We start from the raw sequence: 24,087 nt of genomic DNA on the forward strand, positions 1-24,087 counted from the left end.
AACATATCACTGAACATAAAAAGCAGCTTTAATTTCTGTGGGGAATTTGGCAGCATAGATGGTCTTCTGACGTATAATTCTAATAGAAGAGTAAAAATATTAATAGAAAGATTTTTCTCTGATTAAGTTTATGGCAAATCTGAGATTTCAGCTAGACCTAGATTATATGCAGATTCTGGAATAGTGATGATGTCTCTTTACTGTCTTGTTTTCCCAGTCTGGCATGGGATTCTCACTGTTTGTCCTCTGAGTGTAAGGAATAAGAGTAGTGTTGGAGGAAACATGCCGGCGTTCAGTGAGAAACAATGAGGACTACTCATGGACTTTCATGCTTTCTTTTTGTGTGTGCCAGTCAGAAGCTGCACAGAATTGCACTGTCCTTATCACAGGTATCTCCTCAGTACCTCTGTCAGCTGAAAAAGTCACACAGTCTTGGAAAATACTGTCATTAAGTCAGACAGTCCATCTTCCATTTATTGTATCCCAAGACCTGGAAAACTGTGGTTTATTCTCCTGATTGCCACTTGTCACAACATGACAGTATTCTTCAACTACACAGTCCAAGCTACTTTTTTTAACCAACATGTGTAACATAGGACATGGCATGCCTTAGTAAAAAAACTAGCAAGTAACTTGCCTTTCCCTTCATTCAGAATGGTACTTCTGCCTGTCACACTACTGCACTCACTTACTACCTTATGTGCAATTTCTGCTTTGCCAAATTCTCTGCCAGATGATGTTAAGGAAAGCTAAGTGAAAGAGAGAAATATATTGGTAACCTCTACTGAATTATACTTGGGGGACTGACATATCAAATGAAGAATATTGTCAATACTACATCTGCCAGAAGTGAAGAAATACATGTAGGGAAGGTTGAATAATACGGTCATTGCTTCATTAATCTGCAGCCTAGGACAAGATGTCACAAATCTATATAATGTACCTGAGCACTGGATTTTACTTTTAGATGTGACTTGAGATGAAAGATATGTAAAAACACAGAGAGCTCTCTGCTGACTACACAACCAAGGAAGCATTATTCCAGCAAGTACTGGACTGAAAAGATAAAGCTTGTGCCATTTATGCTCAAGCAGTTTTAGGGATCTTGCTTACATGTGTATTAAACCCATCAGCACTGAGGAAGAACAGAGGCAAATGCTGACTCCGGATATCCTGCAGATACGAAAGTGATGGCTGACATTTAAAGCAGGAAGGTGAGAAGATGACCAAAAGATGTTCCCTCACACAGCCATGAATTGTAGACCCATTGCTGACCACTGCCTAAGTGCTACTGCGTGCACTCCATCCATACACTCCAAAAGACTGAGGGGAAGCAAAGACAAGGAGCATTTTCACATGGCAGTTAGCAGGGCCATTGGGGCAGCAAATACTGTCTTTTAAATAACAGGACAGCTAGGATGCCCATAAGGATGTGGTAGGCTCCAGGAGGCATTGGACCCCAAGTTTCTGCACTGAGCAGAAATACAGCAACATGTCACAGCAAATACTTTTGGTCAGTGTGATTAAATTTCTCCCTTCACTCTCCCTGCAGAAAGTGCAGGGCTCTAACTCCAGATACAGTCGGATGTGCTTAAAAAAACAGAAGAGCCATTCAAGGGACAGCATGAGTCTACAAAAGCCATGGCAGAACACCCAGTGTCACTGAGAATACAGTCCCAAAGGCCAGCAGCGTCCTGGGTGAGGCACAGATCCAAACAGCTCCTGCAGGTCAGAGACTGACCCAGCAGAGTGATAAGAGACTATTTCAGAATCAGTTACCTCCTGGGAAAGATTAAGGTCCCCCTAGCCTGGCACAGGACACCACACGGCAATTCTCAGGCAAATTTGCGGACCTTCCTACACTTTCATAGTGCTTAGCAGTGATTTAATCATTTCCCATGGGCAAAACAACACAGACCTACCCTCTGCCAAAAAAAAATCTATTCAGAGTTTCAACTCTGTGGCCATTCTTATTGAATATTCCTGTTTGTAAATATTGCTTGTGCATAGATGCACATGAAAGAATCCTCCTCCTTGCTAGATTACATCTCATGTGAGGTGTCAACAAGTGCATCTCAAACTTCTTATGAATATTAGGCATCTTCATTGGTGACTGTGATGAAACTTCCACACACAGCAAAACTCAACATATGTGCAATTAGTCCCTACTGATACAAAGTAGAAATGTTCTGTATGAGGAGTTATGGATGAGTTAACATTGACATTTAAAACTTATGGTACTAGACACAAAAACTGATGCACCCATTAGTTATAATTTTCAATATTTGTTGATTCTTCCACAATTTTGGTGGAGAGCCTCCAGGAACAAAAAGATTAAAAATTAAAAAGTACATCACAGATGTTTAACCAAACATGGAAACTGTTTTAGTCAGCCATTGACTAGGAAAATAGCACAGTGACAGAACTTCAACATGTCACATTCAAGAGGATGTGTATGAGTTATATATTCTGTATTTTAGGATGGATAATTTAGAGAATAGTTTGAATGATTTTTTCTCATGTTGGTAAAATTTTGACTCATCTGAAGAGTTGGTGGACAGATCTAAAACTAGACCAAAGGCCTGTAGAAGACTCACATGTAGTAAATATGCTCTCTCTGGATTCCATGGGCAGAGAGGCAGAGAGGAGCAGATAATGCTGTGAGAGCAATAACAGGAGTAAGACACCATTATTCATCAATAATCCTTCCTCACCCGAAACAAGTCAAGGATGGGGTAGAATGATTCCACCAAAGCGGAAGGCCTCCAGCTCACACTGCAGACTACAACAAGTCTGAGAACATTGCTAAGTGGTTTGCAATTAAATGAAACGAAACCATAAAGAAAAGGGCTTTTTATTCCCTTCCTCCAAAAATCCCCCAAGCCTTAGGTACTACCCCTATCATAGACAGGACTTCCTGTGCCTGGTTAAGCTGAGTTACTGCTGTAGTGATATGACAAATTCCTCTTCCTCAGCACCAACATTTCATAGTGGCAGTAAACAGCATCATTTTCATTTATATTTAATGAGAAAATAAAATGACAAACAAACTTTAAATTATATGATTTTTCCTATTAAAAATAGAGGGGTATGAAAGAAATAAATCTTGGAATGTTTTGACATTTTCAGGGAAATATTTTTATTAAAGAAATGTAAGTACACAACAAAAAGAAGTGCTCAATTTCACAGTGCACAAAGAAAGTGGGCTGGCTGATCTCTCTGGCATAAATCAGAAATAGCATCATTTAATATAATGGCATTACACCAGTAAAAAAAAAAGCTTGCAAGACCTGAGTTCAAAGACTATAACAGAAGGCTCCACTTTTCCTATCACAAAGCAAAAAGCTATTATCAAAAAAAAAAAACCAAAAAAACCTCATCCCTCTGAAATACCTTTGACAACCTCCCCCCCCCAATGTCTACATGTGTAGCACTGGTGAAAGGAAAATGGTTTGCAGACTTATAATCAAAAATTAGAAAACATTAAACTACATTTAGCACCATGATACACATCTATGAATAAATGTTGTCAAACTGCTTAAATAAGACAGGATGATTCTACTTTTCAGATAAGAGGAAAGGAAATAAAGTAACATTAAACACTTCATATTTGGCTCTATTCAAATTCAGAGCTACTTCTCATGGGTTAGTTTCATCTCAGACTCAAAATGGTATTCGCCATGTGGGGAACTAAGCAACAAGAACTGCATGACAGTTAAATTAAGGAAAGGGCCATAAGGCTGCACAGTGGGCTCTGGACAGGCTGGATCAATGGTCCAAGGCCAATGGTGTGAGGTTCAACAAAGCCAAGTGCCCTTGGTTCACAACAACCCCAGGCAGCTCCACAGGCTGGGGCAGAGTGGCTGCAAAGCTGCCCACAGGAAAAGGACCTGGGGGTGCTGGTGACAGCAGCTGAACATGAGCCAGGGTGTGCCCAGGTGGCCAAGAAGGCCAATGGCATCCTGGCCTGTACCAGCAACAGTGTGGCCAGCAGGACCAGGGGAGGGATTGTCCCCCCGTACTCAGCACTGGTGAGGGCACACCTCAAATTCCATGTTCAGTTCTGGGCCCCTCACTGCAAGAAGGACATGGAGGTGCTGAACTGTGTCCACAGAAGGGCAACAGAGCTGATGATGGCTCTGGAGCACAAGTCCTCTAAGGACCAGCTGATGGAGCTGGGGTTGTTTAGCCTGCAGAGAAGGCGGCTCAGGGGGAACCTTGTCACTCTCTACAACTGCTTGAAAGGAGGTTGTAGCCAGCAGAGGGTTGGCCTCTTCTCCCAAGTAGCAAGCAACAGGACAAGAAGAAATAGCCTCAAGTTGCCCCAGGGGAGGTTTAAACTGAATATCAGGAAATATTTCTTCACCTAAAGATGTGTCAAGCATTGGCAGGCTATCCAGGGAAGTTGTGAAGTGACATGTAGATGTGCTGCTTAAGGGACATGGCTTAGGGGTCAACTCGGCAGTGCCAGGCTTCCAGCTGGACTTGATGTTCATCAGCCTACATCACCTAACTATGCTTTTGCACACCAAACAGAGCACTGGCATGATTGTGAGGCAAAACCATCTCAGATGTGGTGTGATTAGGTGATTCTGGATTGCAGAGAAAGAGGTGCCTCCAGTGGTACTGCACAAACACTAGTGTTATTTCCTGGCCCCACCAAGTTCCAGACTCTGCTCTTTCAGAATGTTTACAAAACTTCCTCATCTGACTTACCAGGGAATTATTGCTGGAGTTCATTAACACTTTCAGTTGGCAACTTTACTTTCTCAGTCCAAATACGCTTATTGTCACAAGGTAGTCAAACTGTAATCTAGCATTTCTACACTGTTTAAAATTTCTAACTAATTGTCTTTAGAGTTTTGTTTGGATATTATCTGATTGATTACAGCATAACACTACTTATGGCATGTCAGCAGCATCTACCATTGATTGACTAACTAAGGTAAAGATTAATGAAAGCAACTATTCTTCATAGATGTTGTCTTCACTATTACAAGTTAGGCTGAACAAATCCTTCTTTCTTTTGTTGCCATGACTTTTACTTAGGGTGAAAATCAAAATAGAGACTTAAAAGAAAAAGTTAAGCATGCTGGGTGTGAAGTCTTGCTGAAAGAGTGTGACTGTTGAGCGATAGCAAGCATTTCCTCTAATGTGGATGTACGTATTCAATACAGACACCCTGGCAACTGAAAGATAGTGTGTGGAGACACCCAAACTTGCTTTAGGGAGAAGCACAAATTAATTTTTGGCACGGTGGCTTTGATATTCATTATGTCTGGCTGCAGAAGTGAGAACTTGGTGAGAACTAAAGAGAGAATATTCTGTGCAGACTCAACTGTTGTTCCAGCTCAGAAACACAGTGGTTGCTAATGGTTTTTTGTCAGAAGCAAACCTTTAGATGCTATGAGGCTGCACACTGGAATTGACATTTGCTAAGGCCAGACAATGAGTAGGAAGGTTAAAGTTCTGTCTTATTTTTTAATTAAACGAAAAAAAGGCGTATTTGCTCATGTTCATTTACATTTCCACTTTCAATTCTATAAAAACTACTTTCCCTATAGAAATGTCTGCATTAAAGTTCTACCATCATCCAATTCTATCTTTGATACACAGAGGAGACAGAATCACCAGAACTCTCTGCATTTTAGTTTACTGGTGCTGTGAGCTGACCTCAGGAGTTTGAACTGTGGCAGAGCCCAGGAATAACTCCTTCAAAACTTCTCAGGAGGCTATAGCCAAACTGGCTTACTTATGTGCCTGCCGATACCACACTGCAAGTCGTTATTGTAAGATAAGATTTGCCACTTCCTCTCTTTGCTTTCCTTTAAAGCTGAGACCCAAACCCAGGTGTCACCAACAGCCAAACAGATCTCTAGTTTTCTGTGAAGTGTGGAGCATCTCCCTGGCATATATTAGTTTGCCACAGTGCAGTTTTGAGTTGTACAGAACCACAAGCCTTGCCCTTCCCTGCTCCCCTCCTGGGCTGGGTCAGGTGAGCGGGTGGGAGAGCTGGCTCTTTGCTAATCTCCACTGCAAGAAATTAATAAGCTTTACATCACTTTATTCAGTGCCTTTATTCTGTGATTCCTTATTGATAGTCACATTTTTGCCACTAATACAGTATCTAGCTACTGTTTGAGGGATCAGAAACACCCCTTAGAATAGTGTCACCTACAATTACTGTTAGAAGCATTATGCTTTGCTCCCATGTCTTGACTAACACAATGGTCAGATGAAAGCCATTATTTCAAGTTATTTCGGTATCTATAATACTGCAATACACCCCATCAGAATTACTGTCAGCTATTACTACAACATTGCTCACTAGCAATGAAATACTGCACAAACATCTTGAAACACATTCTTCCAATGCTAATTTCTTATACGACACTAACATGTTCCACACTACTAAGAAATAAATGATGGGAATTGCTCAGTTGCATGCTACTGAGCACTGTGATCACCTTGAAACAACCAGAACAGAACAGATTTAAAGAAATTAAATTACACAGCCTAGAGTGCTCATTCATAGTTAAAAAGTTCACAGAGCAACACATTATTTCCTCAGATACTCAGCTGACTCAAATTAACAATAGAAACCACTGAGCATAAACATTTACCAGAAGTGTTAAAAATCGTAATAAAATCTACTGGAAAAAAACCCAAACAAACGAACACAGAGGAGGAAAGCTAGCTTGCTAGCTAGCTAGGTAGATAGACAGATAGATGCCAAGTCAATGACAGTTGTTAAACGGGTTTTTTTATCTTACAGAAAATTTTTCAAAAGACAACACAATTAGATTAGTAAACACATCATGGAATATCCTACAGGTATTTTATCTTGTAATGGCTAGGAAGACTAAATCATCAGCCCAAAACATGGCCTTTAGCCTTTTTTTTTTACTATTTTAGGTTTCTATTTCTTAAAAAAAATCTGAATCACGTTTTTAAAGAAATATTAAAAATATATGTTATTTCTTACCTATAAATGGTATGGGGAACATACACTTCTCTAACTGGGAATTCCAAAATCTCTTTGTGAGGACGATTACGGTTTTCTGAAAACGGCTTCAGTGGGAGTAGTTCTGGTGTCAGACAATAACCAATGTTTTCTGGAGCTGGGGAAATCTCCACTTTCAGTGTTCCTTTAAATTAAATCACAAAATCTTAGCAAAAAAATAAAAAATAATCAGTGTATAATAAAAGAAAAAAATTAAAACAATATGTAAGGTTACACAGCAACCATGCAGAAATAAGAACTGGTTCTTGGGCTGCATGAGAAGGAAAGCATATGGGCAGAAAGATACAGAGGACGTAGCCTACACACATCCTTTCACATCAGGGCAACACACAGCTCTTTATGTCTACCCTGCAGTCTTACAAAGAAAATACAAAGAAAGAAGGAGTATTATATGCTGGCTGATGTTCTAGTGTCTTTCACACACAAGTAACATAACATTTGTCTGGGAGACAAACAACAGGGGTGCTGTCTAATACAGTTTTCTCTTACTCCCCCTCAGATTCTGCCCTGATTAATCTCTGCCAAAATAGGCACCACCCACCAGGAAAACTAGGCTTTCTGTGGTGAGCAGTTACACAGTTAATACTGATAACATTTACCCCGGTATAAACAGACTGTCAATTTAAATTCTCTGCTGTGATAAGTGAAAACTGTTTGTGGAGCTCAGACTTGTCATTCTGGCCATCAGCTAGAAAGGAAAAACAGCTTTGCCTTCACATTTTTTAAGGTTCCTCCACACTGCAGAAGAGGTTGAACCGTAATTTACTTAAAAAGAAAAATTAAGCTGGCTGGTGTTTGACAGTAGCTAAACACTGCCTGTACTTCTCTATTCTGTTAACCAATGCTGACCCAAATACCAAGCTAACGTGAAATGTGTATACATTTTCATCTCTCTCTATATAATAGGAACCATTTCAAAGTATTGCAGGGAAGTAGCACGGATCCTAGAAAGTTGCTTTAAAGCACTGTCTTCAAACAGTTTGAATAATAACAAAAGATACCCAGTACATACACTGTAAATTAGGGAGAAAAGCGAATAATTTAAAAATATCAAGCTGAATCTAAATCTCCATACTCATTCATGCAGAAAAAAAATTCTAAAGCATCTGTGTTTAGGCAGACATCAGGAAACCAAGAAGTTCCACAACAGCACGTACTATAGGCTTTAAACCCAAGCGAAATGTATTCTGGGGCTGGAATTTACAGAACTGTTTAGGGGAGAAATATACATACACCACCTTCCATCCAAAATTAATAATGTACCTGGCAAAGTCTTAATTCTTCTTTGCAAGGAAGATGATCTTTTGAAGTCAGCTAAAAATTTAAACAGATCTTCATCACTGAGCCTGTCTCCTTCCTATCAAGAGAAAGACAAATATCAGTACCTTTGTAACAATACTCCATAACATGGAGAAAGCTTTGGGAGTGAACCATGCCCTTGAGGCATCCAAAGCAAGTGGGTTACGATTCACTTGACTGCAGTTATCCTCTGTTCCCACACATATATCATGGGTAGCTTTTCCCAACATAATCCATATTACGTAGATGAAAAATGCCTTATGAAATCAGAACTAAAGAGAATCTCATACCTGTTTGAAGAAGGTGCCAAGGGTCAGAGAGATTGTTTTGAAGTTTGATGCTGGATAGTTGTCCTCTGAGTTGAAACTTCTCTCAGAAAGTCTTCTTGCCTGTAGCAGTGTTGCCTTTTTGTCACTACTGGATCCTTTCCCTTCAAATGGAAATTAAATAAATCATCATCTTGTTTTTTGCTTTTTGTTGCAGTACAAAGATTCTCGGAATACACTAGAAAACCACAGGAACATTTCACCAACATCAGAGGATAGAGCACCTAAAACATTCTGCTCCTTTTATTTCAGACTATGTGAAATAGTGGAATATTAGGACACACCTATTGAATTGACATTATTTCTGCTGCAAAGCAAAAGTTTATTTAAATTTTTAGTTCATGGGTTATAAAGCACATTGGTCAATTGAACAATGGTCCTGCCTACCAAACTGAGGTATTTGCTCAGTATTGCTAGCTAACTCCATGGGGCAAAAGGAATTTTACTTCTACAAAGCCAGTGTTCAATGAAAATTGGGCTTAAACAATGAAAGAGTATTTAGCAGACATAAAAATAAATATGTGGAGATGACATGGTGAGCACAATTAATCTGTAAGTGTTCACAGGACTGAAAAGGAAAGCTGACAAGACATGACTTTGAACCGGTGATTCACTTTTGATGCCAGAGTGAATAACATTGTTTCCAATACCCAGTCCTACTGAAGAGTCATTTTGCCTTACTTAGAGAAGTTAGACAAATACCGTTTAAACCTTCGCCTTCTTGTACTTCTCGTTCAAGTGTTGAAAGGTTGAAGAAATTACTTAGGCTTATGGGAATCCAGGCAAATGGCATTCTGTATTTCCCCAACCTCTGACAAAACGACTCAGCTTGTGCTTTCAGTTTTTCAATCTTCTCTTTTGTCTGAGACAAAGAAAACAATGACTGTTTAAAAAGCAATCAGTTACTGTAATGCCGCCATAGATAAAATTGTAAGTTATGTATTTACAGTTCACTAAATAATGTGCATTGGTATCTCTCATATTTTCCTGCTACATCACTGACAGAACTGTAGCTGTTTTGATTTCTTTTCAATGAGTTCATCGGTATTATAGAAATGGAGAAGGCCAATCTTTTTGTAGTAATCTTCAAATCCAGAATGAACAACCACCATGAAATTTTAGCAGGTTCTACTTCTTTCATCAGATACAGAAAAAATAGTCTATTGAAAGCAATATGCTAAAGATGAGACATGTGGAAGCCCAGCAAACATTGTCAGTCTGTTCCAGGGAGGCAAATGACCATGAATTCCTTGAACAGAACTCTCTGGACAACAGTACTGAACTGGACAGCTGCACACTACAACAGGCCGTCTGCCCATCCAAAACAACAGCACGTCTCTGAGGCATAAACATTTCTGCTAATTCTACATTTCAGTCATCTCCTTTGCTCACCCCTATCAGCTTCATGACTCAAGACTCTATCAGTATTGATTTCCAAAGGAGTCAGTAGCGGTAATGCACCTTGCCTTCTCCTGATTTCTTTCTGTTGGTCACAGACATCAAACTGCTTGCACCATGGATGCTCTAACTGGCTTTTCCTGCAGTGTTTTTGGTATTCCATCCTATTTCAAAGAGTCTGCTCTTTCTCTGTTTTTTTTTGGTTTGTTTTTTGGGGTTTTTTTTTGAGCATGCGTTTTTTGATCTAAAACAGCTATTTACTTACCTTGCCAGCCTCACTTTCTTTAAGGACCATGTAGGGTTCTGCACAGTCTCCGATTTCTCCTTGCTGAAGCACTTTTTCTATCTACAAAAAGCAGTAAAATAAGACACTCACAAGGAAAAAATGTCATCCAAATAGTAACATGTTGTTTCTCTAGCAATTTGAAAGAGCCTGCCTGGATATATAGCAGTATATAATGTCTTAAAACTGTCTTTATGGAGTAACTGATACTAAGTTTCCTAGTTTTCCATCTGTTAGAAAGCAGAAAACATATATATGTATGTGGCAACACCACCAATCACTTACTACTGCATTTTCACTGAAATCAGGATAATTAACATATTCCAAATGAAGTGTTTCAGGCAAACTCAGTTTCAGAATTAAGCAAACAAAAGGATGCAAAGTGCACTAAACCAATGCCAAAAAACCTCCACAGAAGTAAATAAAATTTTTGAAAGTGCCTTATTTCACTATACTCTTAATTTCCCTTAGGCAGAGATAGGAAATTCTACATACTTGGTAGAACTGGTACACGGGATATTAATATAACTTCTTAGCTTGAGAATGAGATATACCACTGGACTCATACTACTACTAAAACCTATCAGAATTCATCTCATCTAGACAAAAGCCATGTTTGTCAGTTCCATGAACTCAGACAACAGGGACAGCTGAGAACAGGCAGAATGGTGTCAAAGTAGCACTGCAACATACCTTTATTACCAGATATATATCTGATGAGGGATAAGTGACAGAAAATACTGCTGATCTTGCCTGAGTAGACAAGTCAATGGAGGGTGTATGAGAACGCAAGAATCCTCTTAATGAATCAGGATTGAGGTCACAATGAAAATTTTCTGAGATCTTGAAAAGAAAACAAGGATTAAAATATATTTTAAAGCAAAAATGCTTCAAATTTTATTTTAAAACAAGTCAAAAGTTGTAACTACAACTACAAAATAAACAATTGCAAGCATGTGACTTCGACCGAATAAAAAGAATCCTGGATAAGACTGCCTGTGTAAAAAAGTTGCAAGTTTTTTGTAAGTTTTCCTAAATTATTACTCCAGAGATAAACACCCAGGCCAACTGGACAAAAATATTGTATACACACTTACCTTTTTTCTTTCCTTTATGTCATAGAGAGCTATGCATGCAAACAAAGGTTCTATCTCTATATCAAACCTGTTAGGGAAAAACACACAAGACACTGACTGATACTGCACTCATATGGCTATGTATAACAAAAAAAAATGGAAGGGTTATATTTTGACTGGCACTTTCATTAAAAAATACAGAGAAATACTTAGTTCCAGACCTCAGCTCTCTCGAAGTCTTGAGGATTTTTTTTACTAGTGCATTATATCAGATAATTTCAACAGGGAGAGAAGGGTAGTAAACTGCATGAAATGTATTTTCTAAATTTGACAGGAAGGTGGTCTCAGAGATCCATTAAGAATTATCGTATTTTGATTTTTTTTTTTTCTGTTTATGAAGTTGTGCTGGTTTTGGCTGGGGCAGAATTAATTTTCTTCAGAGTGGGGCTAGAGTTTTGGATTTGTGCTGAACACAGGCTTGATAATATAAAGATGTTTTTGCTGCTGCTCAGCAGGGCTTGCCCAAAACTAAGGCCTTTCTGCTTTTGGTACTGCCACACTAGTGAGGAGACTGGGGGTGCTTAGGGGATTGGGAGGAGACACAGGACAGGCGACCCAAACTAACCAAAGGGATAATCCAGACCACATGGCAACATGCACAGAATATAAGTGGGGGATAAAAGGAGCAAAAGGGAGAAATCTGGAGTGAGATGGTGTTTGTCTTCCCAAGTCACCGTTTTCCTCTCCTGGAAATGGATGAACACCTGCCTGCCCTTGGGAAGCTGTGAGTTAATTCCTTGTTTTCCTTTGCTTGTCTTTCCACTATTACACTTTCCACCACTTGCTTTTCCTATTAAATTGTCTATATCTCAGCTCATGAGTTCTCCAGATTTACTCTTCAGATTCTCTCCCCGATCCTGTTGGGTGGAGGAGTGAGCGAATGGCTGTGTGGGGCTTGGCTGCTGGCTGGGGTTACACCACAACAAAAGTCCAGTAGCGTATAGGACACCAATCGCCTTTTTTTTTTTTTTTTTAAATATATCATGTGGGCTCACTCCCAACTCCTTTTCACCCTGGCAAGTTAAAGACTTCTTTAAAGATGGATAGAAGTAATCCTCTGCTACACTAAGAAAGAGCACTTGAGCAGTAAATGCTGCTGTACAGGCCACCTGCAGTGTTGTAACACGGTGTGCAGCTGTACGCTGTTGTGAACACAGAAATGGCAATCAAGGCTTGTAAAGGATTACTTACTTCAGAGTCTGCAGCTTCACCAAAATCCTGTTGCCCAGATGTTCCTTTGGGCAATCTGGCACTGGCCGTATCTCCACTGCGTCCTCCTATCATTAAACAGTCATACTCAAATTAAACGACTGTAAATTTACACACTTGCATAAAACATTTATGTGACAGCAGCCGAGCCACTGCTACAGACTAGCATCTTCCCCCACTCCGTGGACATTTAATCTCTCCAGAGATGAAAGAAAATAGATTTATTATTTCTGAATATTAACATTCCTGACCCCCATCTAGCATTTACACCAAATATTTACCGTCCTGGACCCCAAGTAGATGCTACTATGAAAGGTGACACCCTGACACAGCCATATCACCAGCACGTGGCTTGGCCCACACCGAGAGCAGTCTAAGGTCTTTCTGCTGAGGTGCAGCTTTAACCTTGGACGTGCTGGGACAGCCACCTGGGGAAGACTATCGGGACGGGCAGCCTCCCGCTCACCTCATCCACGGCGGGGTAGAGAGCGAGGAGCTCGGGGTGCCTGTTGGTGCGGCGCGCCTCCTCGTTCAGCCTCTCGAACTCCTCGGCGCTGAGGTGCCGCAGCAGCTGCTCCAGCCGCGGGTCTGGCTGCAGGCTGCGCAGCTCCAGGTCCGAGCAGGCCAGTGTCGCCCTCGAGGCCTCCTCCGGGACAGCGTGAGCGTGCTGGGGCATCTGTTGGAAAACAAGAAAATGGCACGCTGTGGCTTGGGCACCAGGCTGTCACGGAATATGGCTCTTGGCCATCTGGCAGAGGGGATCTTAACGCCTCCTCTGCCATGAAGCCTAATGGCGAGCATGGCGCTCTGTTTGATGCCACCACAGATCACAGAATCACAGAACATGCTGAGCTGGAAGGGACCTACTAGGATCACAGAGCCCAGCTCCTGGCTCTGCACAGGACCATCCCCAAAAATCGCACCATGTGCCTGAGAATATCGTCCAAAGGTTTCTCAAACTCAGGCTGGTGCAGTAACCACTTCCCTGGAGAGCCTGTTCCCAGTGCCCAGCCACCCTCTAGGCTCTGAAGAACCTTTTTCTAATACCCAACCTAAACCTCCCCTGACACAGCTTCACTCCATTCCTGTTGGTCCTGTCACTGGTCGCCAGAAAGATCAGTGCCTGGCCCTGCTCTTCCCCTCACAAGGCAGTTGTAACTGAGTGAGGTCTGTCCTCAGTCTGCTCCAGGCTGAACAGACCAAGTGCCCTCAGCTGCTCCTCATACGGCGTCACCACAAGACTCATCACCATCTTTGTGTCCCTCCTTTGGGCACTCTCCAATAGCTTTCTATCTCTCTTATATTGTGGTGACCAGAACTGCACATTCAAGGGGAGGTCACACCAGATGCTTCTTTTGAGGGAAGCTGCTGTATTTGATAATTTTTCCCAAAGTGAAGAAAATGTACCTGAAAAGTTGCATCACCAGAATCCAATGTTTCCGATTCAAATGTTTGTTTTTGAAGTGTTTTGTGAAAATCTTTTCGGGATCCCTTGTTTTTCAGGCTACAAGTATCTGAATTCCCTTGGTTTCTTTCATGGAGAAGCCCAAGAAAGTCAGGATAACATGAGGAGGCATCAAGGAAAAATAAAACAGAAAAGACAAATTCAAAATTATTTAAAAACTGAAAAGATTGTTCTGCAAAAAAACAGCACAGCACAGCTTTTATGCAGAAATGTGACATTTCACAACTTTAACTTGTTTTAACACACCATTGCAACTCTATCATGTATATTAAGAACAGTTTAAAAGGAAAAAAAATAATTCAGATCACTTTTGTATAAAGTATAAGCTTGAGACAGCAGGAAAACCTGACCTAGGTACAAATTCTGCTCTGATCTCCTCATCAGACACAGTGATTATTTCAGTAACATTTAAGAACATGGATCAGGATCACTTATCTCTTGGCTGGCTTCTTCAATTACATACCAATTATATATCAAAGCTCTTACTGCTCTTATCCAGGACCTAGCTAGTACCCCAAGTTAATCACATGCAACAATTTACACCTTCCAAAAAATGCCTAGTTTTAAGAGGGCTATGTCTATGCCACGATGTAACCCTCCAGGCTGGCAACTTTGAAAAATTCTCCTGAAATTTCAAGTTACATTTTTGAGGCAGATGGAAAAAAACAGCAGGTACCCTGATAAAAAGGTGTTAGATACATTCAGAGCTCTCTTTCTTTCACTTTAGCATGCAATTTGCTAAATCCTGTGATAGTCTTTTTGCAATCAGCCTCCTTATTTACAACATCCTGCTGCATTCATTTTCCTTTCCATAACACTCCCAAAGAAATGACTGAACATCTGAGTTCTTTCATAAAGAAGACACAATAAGCAATTATTGATCAGGGAGACACCTTTTTATTACATTTTGGGAGTAACTGAATTATATGCTCTGATGTGTTTTAATTGTTTGCATTTTAATCGTTTGCCAGTTCACTGCAATGAAAACTGGTCATAAAAAGACAATCCCAGCTCTCCTTGGATGTGACCTTGTTTTGGAACCACTGTAATCATCCAGAATAGAAGACAGGAATTCTGCATGACTTTAAGACATTTAAGAATCCAAAAGAGGTTGTATAGATTATTTTTTTCACTACCTCTGGTGGCAAACAAATGATTAATGGAGAAATTTATGTACCTGAGTTCACACTTTCCCTATAGTGTAAAAGTTACACTAGAGATGCCCTTCCCCTAAAGTACTCCTGGGAAGTTTATTTATATTGTTTATTTATATTGTTTATTTATTTTGAAAAGCATGATAGTAATTAAAACTCACCAAGTGGCAAACCATGGTTTTAGCACACATGTCAATTTAATGGGCACACACTGAATAAAGAAAACAAGATGAGGAAAAAGAGCAAAGGACAATTGAAAGGAGAAACAGGCACAGGAACAAGCTTCCTATTCAGCCTCCTGCAAGACCATATGGACTCCAGATGTGCCCAGCTTTTCTGCCACATACCTCTCTACCCTGGGGCCTGAGGATGACCTCTGCTCATACCACCCACTGAAGACTCAGTCTCCTGTTCTGAACCTTCATATTCTTGAATGGATCAAAGTCACTCACACACTTTTCTCACCCATAGCTCACCAGACAATATATTCGGAGACCTGTCCTATAACATCTGTCAAGTAGGCAACTACAGTTTTTCCAGCCTTCCTCAAAACAATGGAAAGCCTTCTACAATTACTTTTTTCTCACTTCTCTCTTGATATCTTTTCTTTCTCTCGTGCCTGTTTTGGAAAAATACTGTCCAAGCATAACATGAGATTCCCAATAACAATGTATCACTGGTTTATGTGACACTGCAGTATATTCCGTAGTGTTTTGTTTGCAATTTTTAGTAACTTGTTTGCATTGTTAGCCACAGCTGCCAAAGCTCAGCTCTCTGGCAGGGTCCGTCATCATGTTTACCACAGAGTCAACTGCTCAATAAAGATTTTGAATGCAAATTCACCTCACCCAAATGAATGAAATAGTAAAACACTCAGAAAACCTTTCCACATATGTGTATTTCTATGGCTCCATTCACATTTCTACCAGTAAACCTAAATGCAAAAATATCTATGTTCTATTTTTCACCTCACCTACTTTACTGATCACTCCCTTCTCCTGTGCACAGAGATACACACTGGCTTTTTACAGCATGCTCAGAACAGCACTCTGTGAAAGAGTTAGTGCCTGTCTTCTGAGTGGTGTGGGAGGAGAGCCCACAAAACCCACTAGCCTACTTCTAGCGACTCACTGTGGAACATTTCTGAGAATTCAATCAATTTCATCAGCACCCTTGGAGGAAGTCTCTTAATAACCCCCAGCAGCTGCTCCGCTGAGGAGCACAAGCTGCACAAGTAATGCAAATTCCTTTACAATCACCACTGCAAACCCGTAAGGCACTGACTGCTGATGTACATCATGTCAGAAAAATACAGAGTAACAAGGGTGAGCGAAGGGGCACAACGAAATGGCAGCAAATGTGTCAGCACAACCAGCTGTTTCTTCTGCTTCTCAAGAACTGGGCATAAGTGCAGGAGTGGATGAAGAGGAAGTGCTACAGAAAAAATAGAGCTCCAAAAACCTCTTTCTGAGGAACAAGATGAGGTGATGAGGAAGGAGGCGAGACATCCCACAGACTCCCCTAAGAGTCTAGGGACAGACACGCTTGCAACAGAGAGCACTTACTGAGAGTTCCCTTCACATTTTACATATGAAATGGAATACAACAGAATAAAATTAAATTAAATTAAAATATAATGAACTAAACTAAAAGAAATTAAGTCCCTTATAATGACTACAGCCCCAACTCCGTGTGTTGAATTACACTGACCTCAAGTGCAGAAATCATATACTGATGTAAAATAGTAAATTTGGGTATAACACTGATAATCCCATGAATGCACTCAGTCACTGGTGGGAAAACCCAAAATCCTTGAATTTTCAGACACATTTAAAAATCAAATCATGTTGAATTTTCAGGGCATGAATAGGAGAAAAGCATGCAAATGTAATCTTTATCCCTGTTATCTTTCCTTTTAGTGGGATCAAATAGTACTAGCTTTCCTGATTAAGGTAATTCATCATTACAGAGGGTTGATGTGAATTTCTTCCCATCAACTTCCCATCCATTCCCAGAGTGCCTGATAATTAAGAAACACATGCAACGGTATTTAGCAATGCTCACCATCTCAAACAAAACAATATAGTTATTTATACTACTGAAAAGCCAGTTCTTATCTTCAATTGCTGATTAAAATCATCGTAATTCAGGATTACTTGTAACAGCAAACATCTCCTCTCTGATAAGTAAGATGCAATGTATTTTTGATTTTATTTAGTTTTATGTAGCTTACTTTCGATTCACAATCAGCCACTCACGGATATAAGTCTGAACACAGTCTTTGACATGTGAGTCCAGTTCAACCCTGTGGAAAAAGCAACATATTTTAGCACGTAAGTCATACTTTCAGGTCAAACAAATTTATCTAAACATGCTAGTCAGATAAAGACCTCTCTATTAGTCCTCTCCTGTGTATTTATTTTACTGCTAAACTATGGTTTGAGGTTTAAAAATATCTTGTGTATTTCATGAATTCCCTGATGCAGGTTTTTGGTACTGTGATGATTAATTTACAAACACACATTTAACAGAGATAAGCACTTGCCACAGTATCTAATCATAAATATAAGAGTGCTGTTGCCATAAAATGTAGTAAAATTAAATAAATTATACAACATAACCAACCTTGTGCTTTTCAAAACTTGATAACGAATCTCAAGATACAGAGATATTTTTTTAGCCTCAGTTCCTGGACTCTTGCAAATACATAGTTTTTATGTATGTGCAATTTTCTCTTTCTGACAGAAACCAAGAAAAATCTAAAAAGGGACCGTAAGCTTTTAATCAGATAGCGTAACAAGACTTTAAGTTCTAAGAATACGTTATAATTGAATTTTCTGTTTTTCAAATCTCATCTTTAATGTAGGGTATTGTCAGTGCTGCCTGACAGACTGGATACTATTTGGAACTGCAATTCTATCAGCCAGAGACAATGTCCATGAACTTCATGTCACGATGCTGTAGCACAATTCCCCTACCTCTACTCTTAAAATTTTTTATGACCTGCTCCAGAATAATTTGTAGCATTCTCCAGTCCAAGCGAGTAAAAGAGTAGGTAGAATACACATTCAATACAGGAACAGGTGAAAGGTATGATAATTTTTAGCACTTTCGACACAGAACTCTTAAGAGATTTGCAGCTGGTTACCGAGGCTGGGTAACAGCTGATCACGTTTGTGTGTGCACAGTGGGATGGAGCATTGGCTGATGCCAGGCTGCCGAGTGCCCCTGCCTCTGGTGGTTCCTGCCTCTGGTTCAGGTGGGAGGTGTATTTGCTGGCAGGCAGCACGTTAACCCAGTTTGGTTGGTGGTACCTGTTTCCTGCTCTCGGTGCACACAGACATCAAAGACTGCATTGCCTGCAGGCCAATCCTTGGTGCACGCCCCTCCTGTGTTCTCATCTTCCCTAACACATCCTGGCACACTTGAGCAGGATTTTCCATGAAAACACTAATATCAATGATAGCAGTGTGAACAGTAAATTGCGAACTGCTGTGTAAAAAAATCTGGTGAAAGCATTTTGTTGGTATTGACTATTTGAGCTTTGCCAGACTCCTTAAAAAACTCTTCATATCTTAGTGGTGCAAATCAGGCTTAAAACTCATTGTACAGCATGAGCCTATATGGTCTCCTACTGGAAAAACAAATAGATAACTGCTGTTTTAAACATCAGGCATGGTGGGAAGTAACCTTGGAAATAGGGAAGAAATGGTCATATTTTAGAGGTAGTATCAAAAGTTGAATAATTATTTCAGTATTTTTGTCCATGATTTAAATAAATGGGAACGTCAAACAAAAAACCCCATTCATTGTCTCCCACATCCATTCTCTCTCTCAAATCCACAGGAAACCAAGAATTCATTGTAAAGATTAGAACTTTTTCTATGAATTTTCTAGGAGTAACTTCAAGTGAAAATCACCTTTTGTGCAAATATTAGAAAATCCCTTAGAAGCTGTGTGATTCAAAGAGTTCTCAGGTGATACAGCATGTCACCTCATCTCTACTGCCGCTGTTCTCCTGAACTCCTTGAGAGAAACACTGGGCCAAGAAGAAACTTGCAGACTGAAACCTTGCTTAGAGAGGGGTTCTCAGCTAATCTACAGTGGGCAAAAATCACACAAACTGTGTTTCCCACTTAGCCTCATTGCATTTGGTATGTTGGGCAGAAAACACTGGACAAATATTGCTGTTATATAGGGCTCTAGTTTGAACAACTGGCTGGTAAAAATTAGAGCAGCCTGTAGCAACTTTTACAGGAACAGAGGAGGACACCCTGTGAGCTAGGACATCATAAACAAAGCCTATTTGTCTCTCCAGCACTGAGGTTCAGCACAGCACAGAACATAGCAGCCTGTGCTGTTCATTTCCTGGATACACTGGAAGGAGCCAGCCCCCCCATCCCAAACACAATGCATAGTTGGCCATCCCTGCACATGGAGCACTTTGGGGCTAACTGGTGCTGACTTCATGTTTATCTCACTGTTACTGCTTGCAAAACTGCACAGGCCTTTGGAGTTCTACTTAAAGGTACCATTTACAGTGAAACAGTCTTTGAAGAGTATTTTGTATACAATGCATAGCCTTTCTAATACCACATTGGACATCCATCTCCAAGGGATTTTCTCATTCTGAAAAATTCTTTTGCTCATAGCATGCCTGTTTTTCAAACCAGCTTAAATATTTGCAGGACCATAGAGCACCAGTGTCAACACATGCTACCTGTTTAATTTAAGCTGTTGAAAAAAGTTTAATTATCTCATCAACGTCAGCCTAAAACCACAAGTGACTTCTACACTAGAAATTAACACTCACACCCTCCCAAAACCTTGTGAAGTATGAACTGTTTCCTCCCATTTAATCAAGACAGGTACTGAGAAAGAGATTCTTAGTTGTCTGATCAATGCCATGTAACACACAGCTGGCAAAAAACAAACAAACAAACAAACAAACAAACAAAACCAACCCCAAACCTCAATACTGGGCTTGTTACATGATCAGAATCAATTTTCATCTCTGGCATCACAGCTGCAGGAATTATTTTTCATACCATCTTCCTGCCCTTCTTTACTCTTCTTCCTGGTCTATGCCTACCTCACTTCTGGCCTACCAACAAGCTTAGGAAGTTGTGTAAATACTTGCTTAATTTTAAGTGTGCAAACAAGCCTAACAGAGTCAGTGGGAAAAGTTCAAACATTTGAAGTTCAGGAACTGTGTAATGGATGGGTGGCAGAGTAAGGTGTTTGGGTCAACGTCTTCAAAACTATTTTTAAACATGCAGCATTTCAGAGGCACAGAAACTCTCCTTACCCATCCTCTGGGACAGAGGGTTGCAAAGTCCTGCACTCTTTGGGTGTAAAGACAACATCCAGATCATCTTCAGGAAAGTCTCCAAGTTCTTGTGCTAGATCTAAGTCCAAGTTGTTCATCTGCGTCATCAGGAAGCCTTCAAAATCTACTGGGTCTACTGCATCATAGAAGGAAGGCTAATGCAAAACAAAGAGGCTTTTATTTTAGCAACAGAAGGTTCTTCTTGATAGTGTAATTTAGACTTACTTATTTAACAGTTGTAATTGTTTTTTTATTGCACAACAGAATTTATTATACAACACAAACAAATTTCTAAACTTCTAATGTAGAAACAAGAAAGGATATAAGGGAGGTGACCAAAATGGCAGCGATAGGCAGTGCCGAGGGACAGGAGATAGCAGACAAAACACACTAGGAAGAACAAGGCCAAGTCTTGGAAGTTACTCCAAGTGATGGAGCTAAGGACCAACTATAAGCACTGTGGCTGATGCCATCATGAAGATGCACTCATTTGAGGTGCTGTGCCTGAAAGACACTATTAGAAATGCTCTGTGCTTTTGACTGCAAACAAAGCTGAGGCCAATATATACTCAAAATCAGAAAAAATTACAATTTTTCATCTCTGAATGTTACTGGTTTGTCTATTATTGGGGTTCTTAATTTATCAGATTTGTCAAGGGTTTGTGCAGTGCTTTTGCAAACGATTACATGAACTACTAAAGCTAGTACTTAGGTATTCCCCATTTCTACAGCACATGGCATTGCACCTTGATAGACAGCTGTTGTATCTCATTACATTTAATTAGCCATTCTTAAACAGAAGGTCCAATCAGAACAAAGTTAAACAAGTACAAGCTCTATAGCTCATGCATGCTGTTTTTATCTGGTTTTTATCTGTTTAGTGTCAAAAACAGAGGCAGAAACTCTAGTTTGATTTGGTACCCAGAGATGTTCTACGTACAAATAAATGTGACTTCATGTATTAGAAGTGTATGTTATTCTATGTATAAATAAAACTGAAAATTATTTTACTTGCTATGTAGCAAAAAAAAAAAAAAAAAAACAAAAAACCAACCAAACAACCCTGTATATCTTTAGGAAATGTCGTATGTGTCCAGTTGAGTACAGAGACTACAATCTCTTCTCATTGATTTTCTTGACAAGTAAAAAGTAGATCTAAAAACTACAGCTTTAGAAAATCTATAGGGTTTTTTTTCTGTGAGTTCCAGAAAGGCTGATGACACCTCAGCACAGTAAGAGTGAAGAAAATTAGTTGCAGCATTAGAATAATAGCACAGGAATAACTTATTTACTGGGAGGAAGAATTCTAGCAAGAACCAGCTATCAAATCATCCTTGTCTGTAAAGAGTGAGGACTGCAAATCTCAGATACCTTTCACAAGGCTGTCTTCTGAAGCTGCCAGCAAAAAGCACCTCTGAGGTGCTGTTGATGTGTTGTGGGGGAAAGAAGGCACCCAATGTCCCTGGTATTAACACACCTTCATATTCAATGTTATTCTGCCTATTGTTTCATCCAATATGTTCTTAAGCTTATCCTTATACTCCAGTGTTCTGCACAGAAAAAATCTGCAGGTGAAAATCAGCAGGTCTTCCCTCATTAATACTGAGTCCTGCTCATGCACGGCTTTCGTGGAAGTCAACAGGAATTTCACTGGAGCATGAAGTGACAGCAGCACATACCACTGTTATATCGACAACATCAGGAATTTTAGCTCAGCAGGACAATGAGAAACTTCTCAGTTTAGGAAACATGCACAGAGGCTCAACAATGGCAAAGTAACTCTGAACTAAAATGGCTCACACTTAATATGCCACATCAGCCGCAGTAGATAAGAAGATGTGTTAAAAACGAATAAGGGTAAATACAAGCTTTGGAACCTTTTTAGTGTTCTGGAAATACAGGTGAGGAAGTTTCTCAGATAACAAAAATCCAAAAACATCTTGCAGAAAGCGATGCATATTTAGAAGAATCGTGCTGGAAACAGCTAGAAGAAGCAAACCAATTTAAACTTCTGAAAAAACCCCAGATGTGGTAAATACTCCTGCAAATACTGTAGTAGAGACCTTTGAACACAACCAAGTACCACCCCCTACTCCAGGTTCACCTTTTATAGGGAAACTATATTGGTCTTTACATAAATACAGTAGCTCACTCCTCTGCCAGTACATTTAAGGCATCAACTGAATTATCAAAAATGTCTTTGGGAAAAATCTTTCCCTTTCTTTGCTCTTTTTAGCCGAAGGGGAAACCTAACATTACCAGCAAGTCCAGCAAATAATGAGGCAGCCAGACAAAGAAATATACTCTGCTGGTTTTCAGTTTAAGCACTATCGCTGGTTTGCACATACTGTAGTGCTGAACATGCCAGATCAATAGTTACGAGCAAATAGTAAACCTTATTTACTACTGTTTTTTTATTAATTATCAGCATAATATCCTTGAAGCTCACTTACTGTACTGCCAGTGGGTAAAACATTGCATTTTAGTATATAGATATGTAAATAGGTCTATATAGAGATTTGTAGATCTAAATATATTTGAAAATATAATAAATAAAATATAATAAATATAAATATATATAACATATATTTAGATCTACTAAAGAAAGCAATTCACAGAAGATTAAAGTAAAACATAGCTTAAAGTATACAAAGGCATACTAAATATTTTCAGTTGCTGAAGATGTAATGTTTTGCATGCATAATTTTTGATTAAGCATTGCACTTCCTTTCAGAAATCACACTTTTCCATTCTGATAAGTCAAATCCATTGCATTTCATTGTGTCCTCTTTTTCTAGTTCAAGAGTTAACAATAACCTTTAATCACTAGAAATATGCGCTTTTGACTACTGTGAATTAGACACAAATGTAAAAAAGTGTAAAAAATAAATGCAGATGGAGGGAAATGGTCTCCATAAAAACTGGAGAAACTTTTCAAAGGAAACAGAGAAAATGGTTTAAGAAGCCAGCACTCCTTTTCACGCGTCATAAAAATGTGCAAAACAATTTTCTACAGAAAATGCCACAAATCATTACCGCAAACATACCTTTTTAAGGATGATGAATTAGAGGCATGTAGATTGTGACAGCACACAAAATGGTATAGTACTTGAATTCTACCAAGTTTTTGGTAGAACAAGTGGTAGTCTGCGTGCAGAAGGGACCTGGCCTCGTCAGGCGGAGTAACCTCAAGGAAGAAGTTAAGACCGCAGGCGCTTCAGATTAAGGAAGTGAGTAGTGGCGGGAGGCCCTGACACAGGGAGCAATGGCTTGCATCTAGTGTTGTACACTTTTCACAATCACTGGTGCACAAAGACTCTTCCTGCTTCTACTTATCCGGTCTCACAAAAATAATTAAAAATTAAAAGGGTAGGGACAGGGAGAGTGCCAAAATCGTAGTCAGTTTCATTTATGGCATAGTATGTCTGTAGAATATTTATCCTCCTGAACAGCAATAAAAAGAT

At 39.7% G+C, this 24,087-nt stretch overlaps 1 protein-coding gene across 4 annotated transcripts in view; it reads right to left on the reverse strand.

The window, feature by feature from the left end:
• The window catches only part of DOCK8 (dedicator of cytokinesis 8), a 91,709-nt gene that overhangs the window by 46,916 nt on the left and 20,706 nt on the right, over positions 1-24,087 (reverse strand). For 3 of the 4 annotated variants that reach the window (XM_039567168.1, XM_039567169.1, XM_019282025.3), the window contains exons 3-14: positions 20,603-20,778; positions 17,528-17,599; positions 14,083-14,206; positions 13,142-13,351; positions 12,658-12,743; positions 11,428-11,494; positions 11,024-11,173; positions 10,313-10,393; positions 9,352-9,511; positions 8,614-8,753; positions 8,288-8,381; positions 6,986-7,148 (exon numbers count right to left, since the gene is read on the reverse strand). In XM_039567168.1, coding sequence (XP_039423102.1) covers positions 6,986-7,148; positions 8,288-8,381; positions 8,614-8,753; positions 9,352-9,511; positions 10,313-10,393; positions 11,024-11,173; positions 11,428-11,494; positions 12,658-12,743; positions 13,142-13,351; positions 14,083-14,206; positions 17,528-17,599; positions 20,603-20,778 — 1,523 coding nt within the window. Of the gene's footprint in view, positions 1-6,985; positions 7,149-8,287; positions 8,382-8,613; positions 8,754-9,351; positions 9,512-10,312; positions 10,394-11,023; positions 11,174-11,427; positions 11,495-12,657; positions 12,744-13,141; positions 13,352-14,082; positions 14,207-17,527; positions 17,600-20,602; positions 20,779-23,670; positions 23,802-24,087 lie in introns of those variants that run through there. The other variant, XM_039567170.1, reaches the window with a different exon arrangement.

The sequence above is a fragment of the Corvus cornix genome, chromosome Z (assembly GCF_000738735.6).
Source record: "Corvus cornix cornix isolate S_Up_H32 chromosome Z, ASM73873v5, whole genome shotgun sequence".
In the NCBI taxonomy this organism is placed as follows: Eukaryota; Metazoa; Chordata; class Aves; order Passeriformes; family Corvidae; genus Corvus; species Corvus cornix.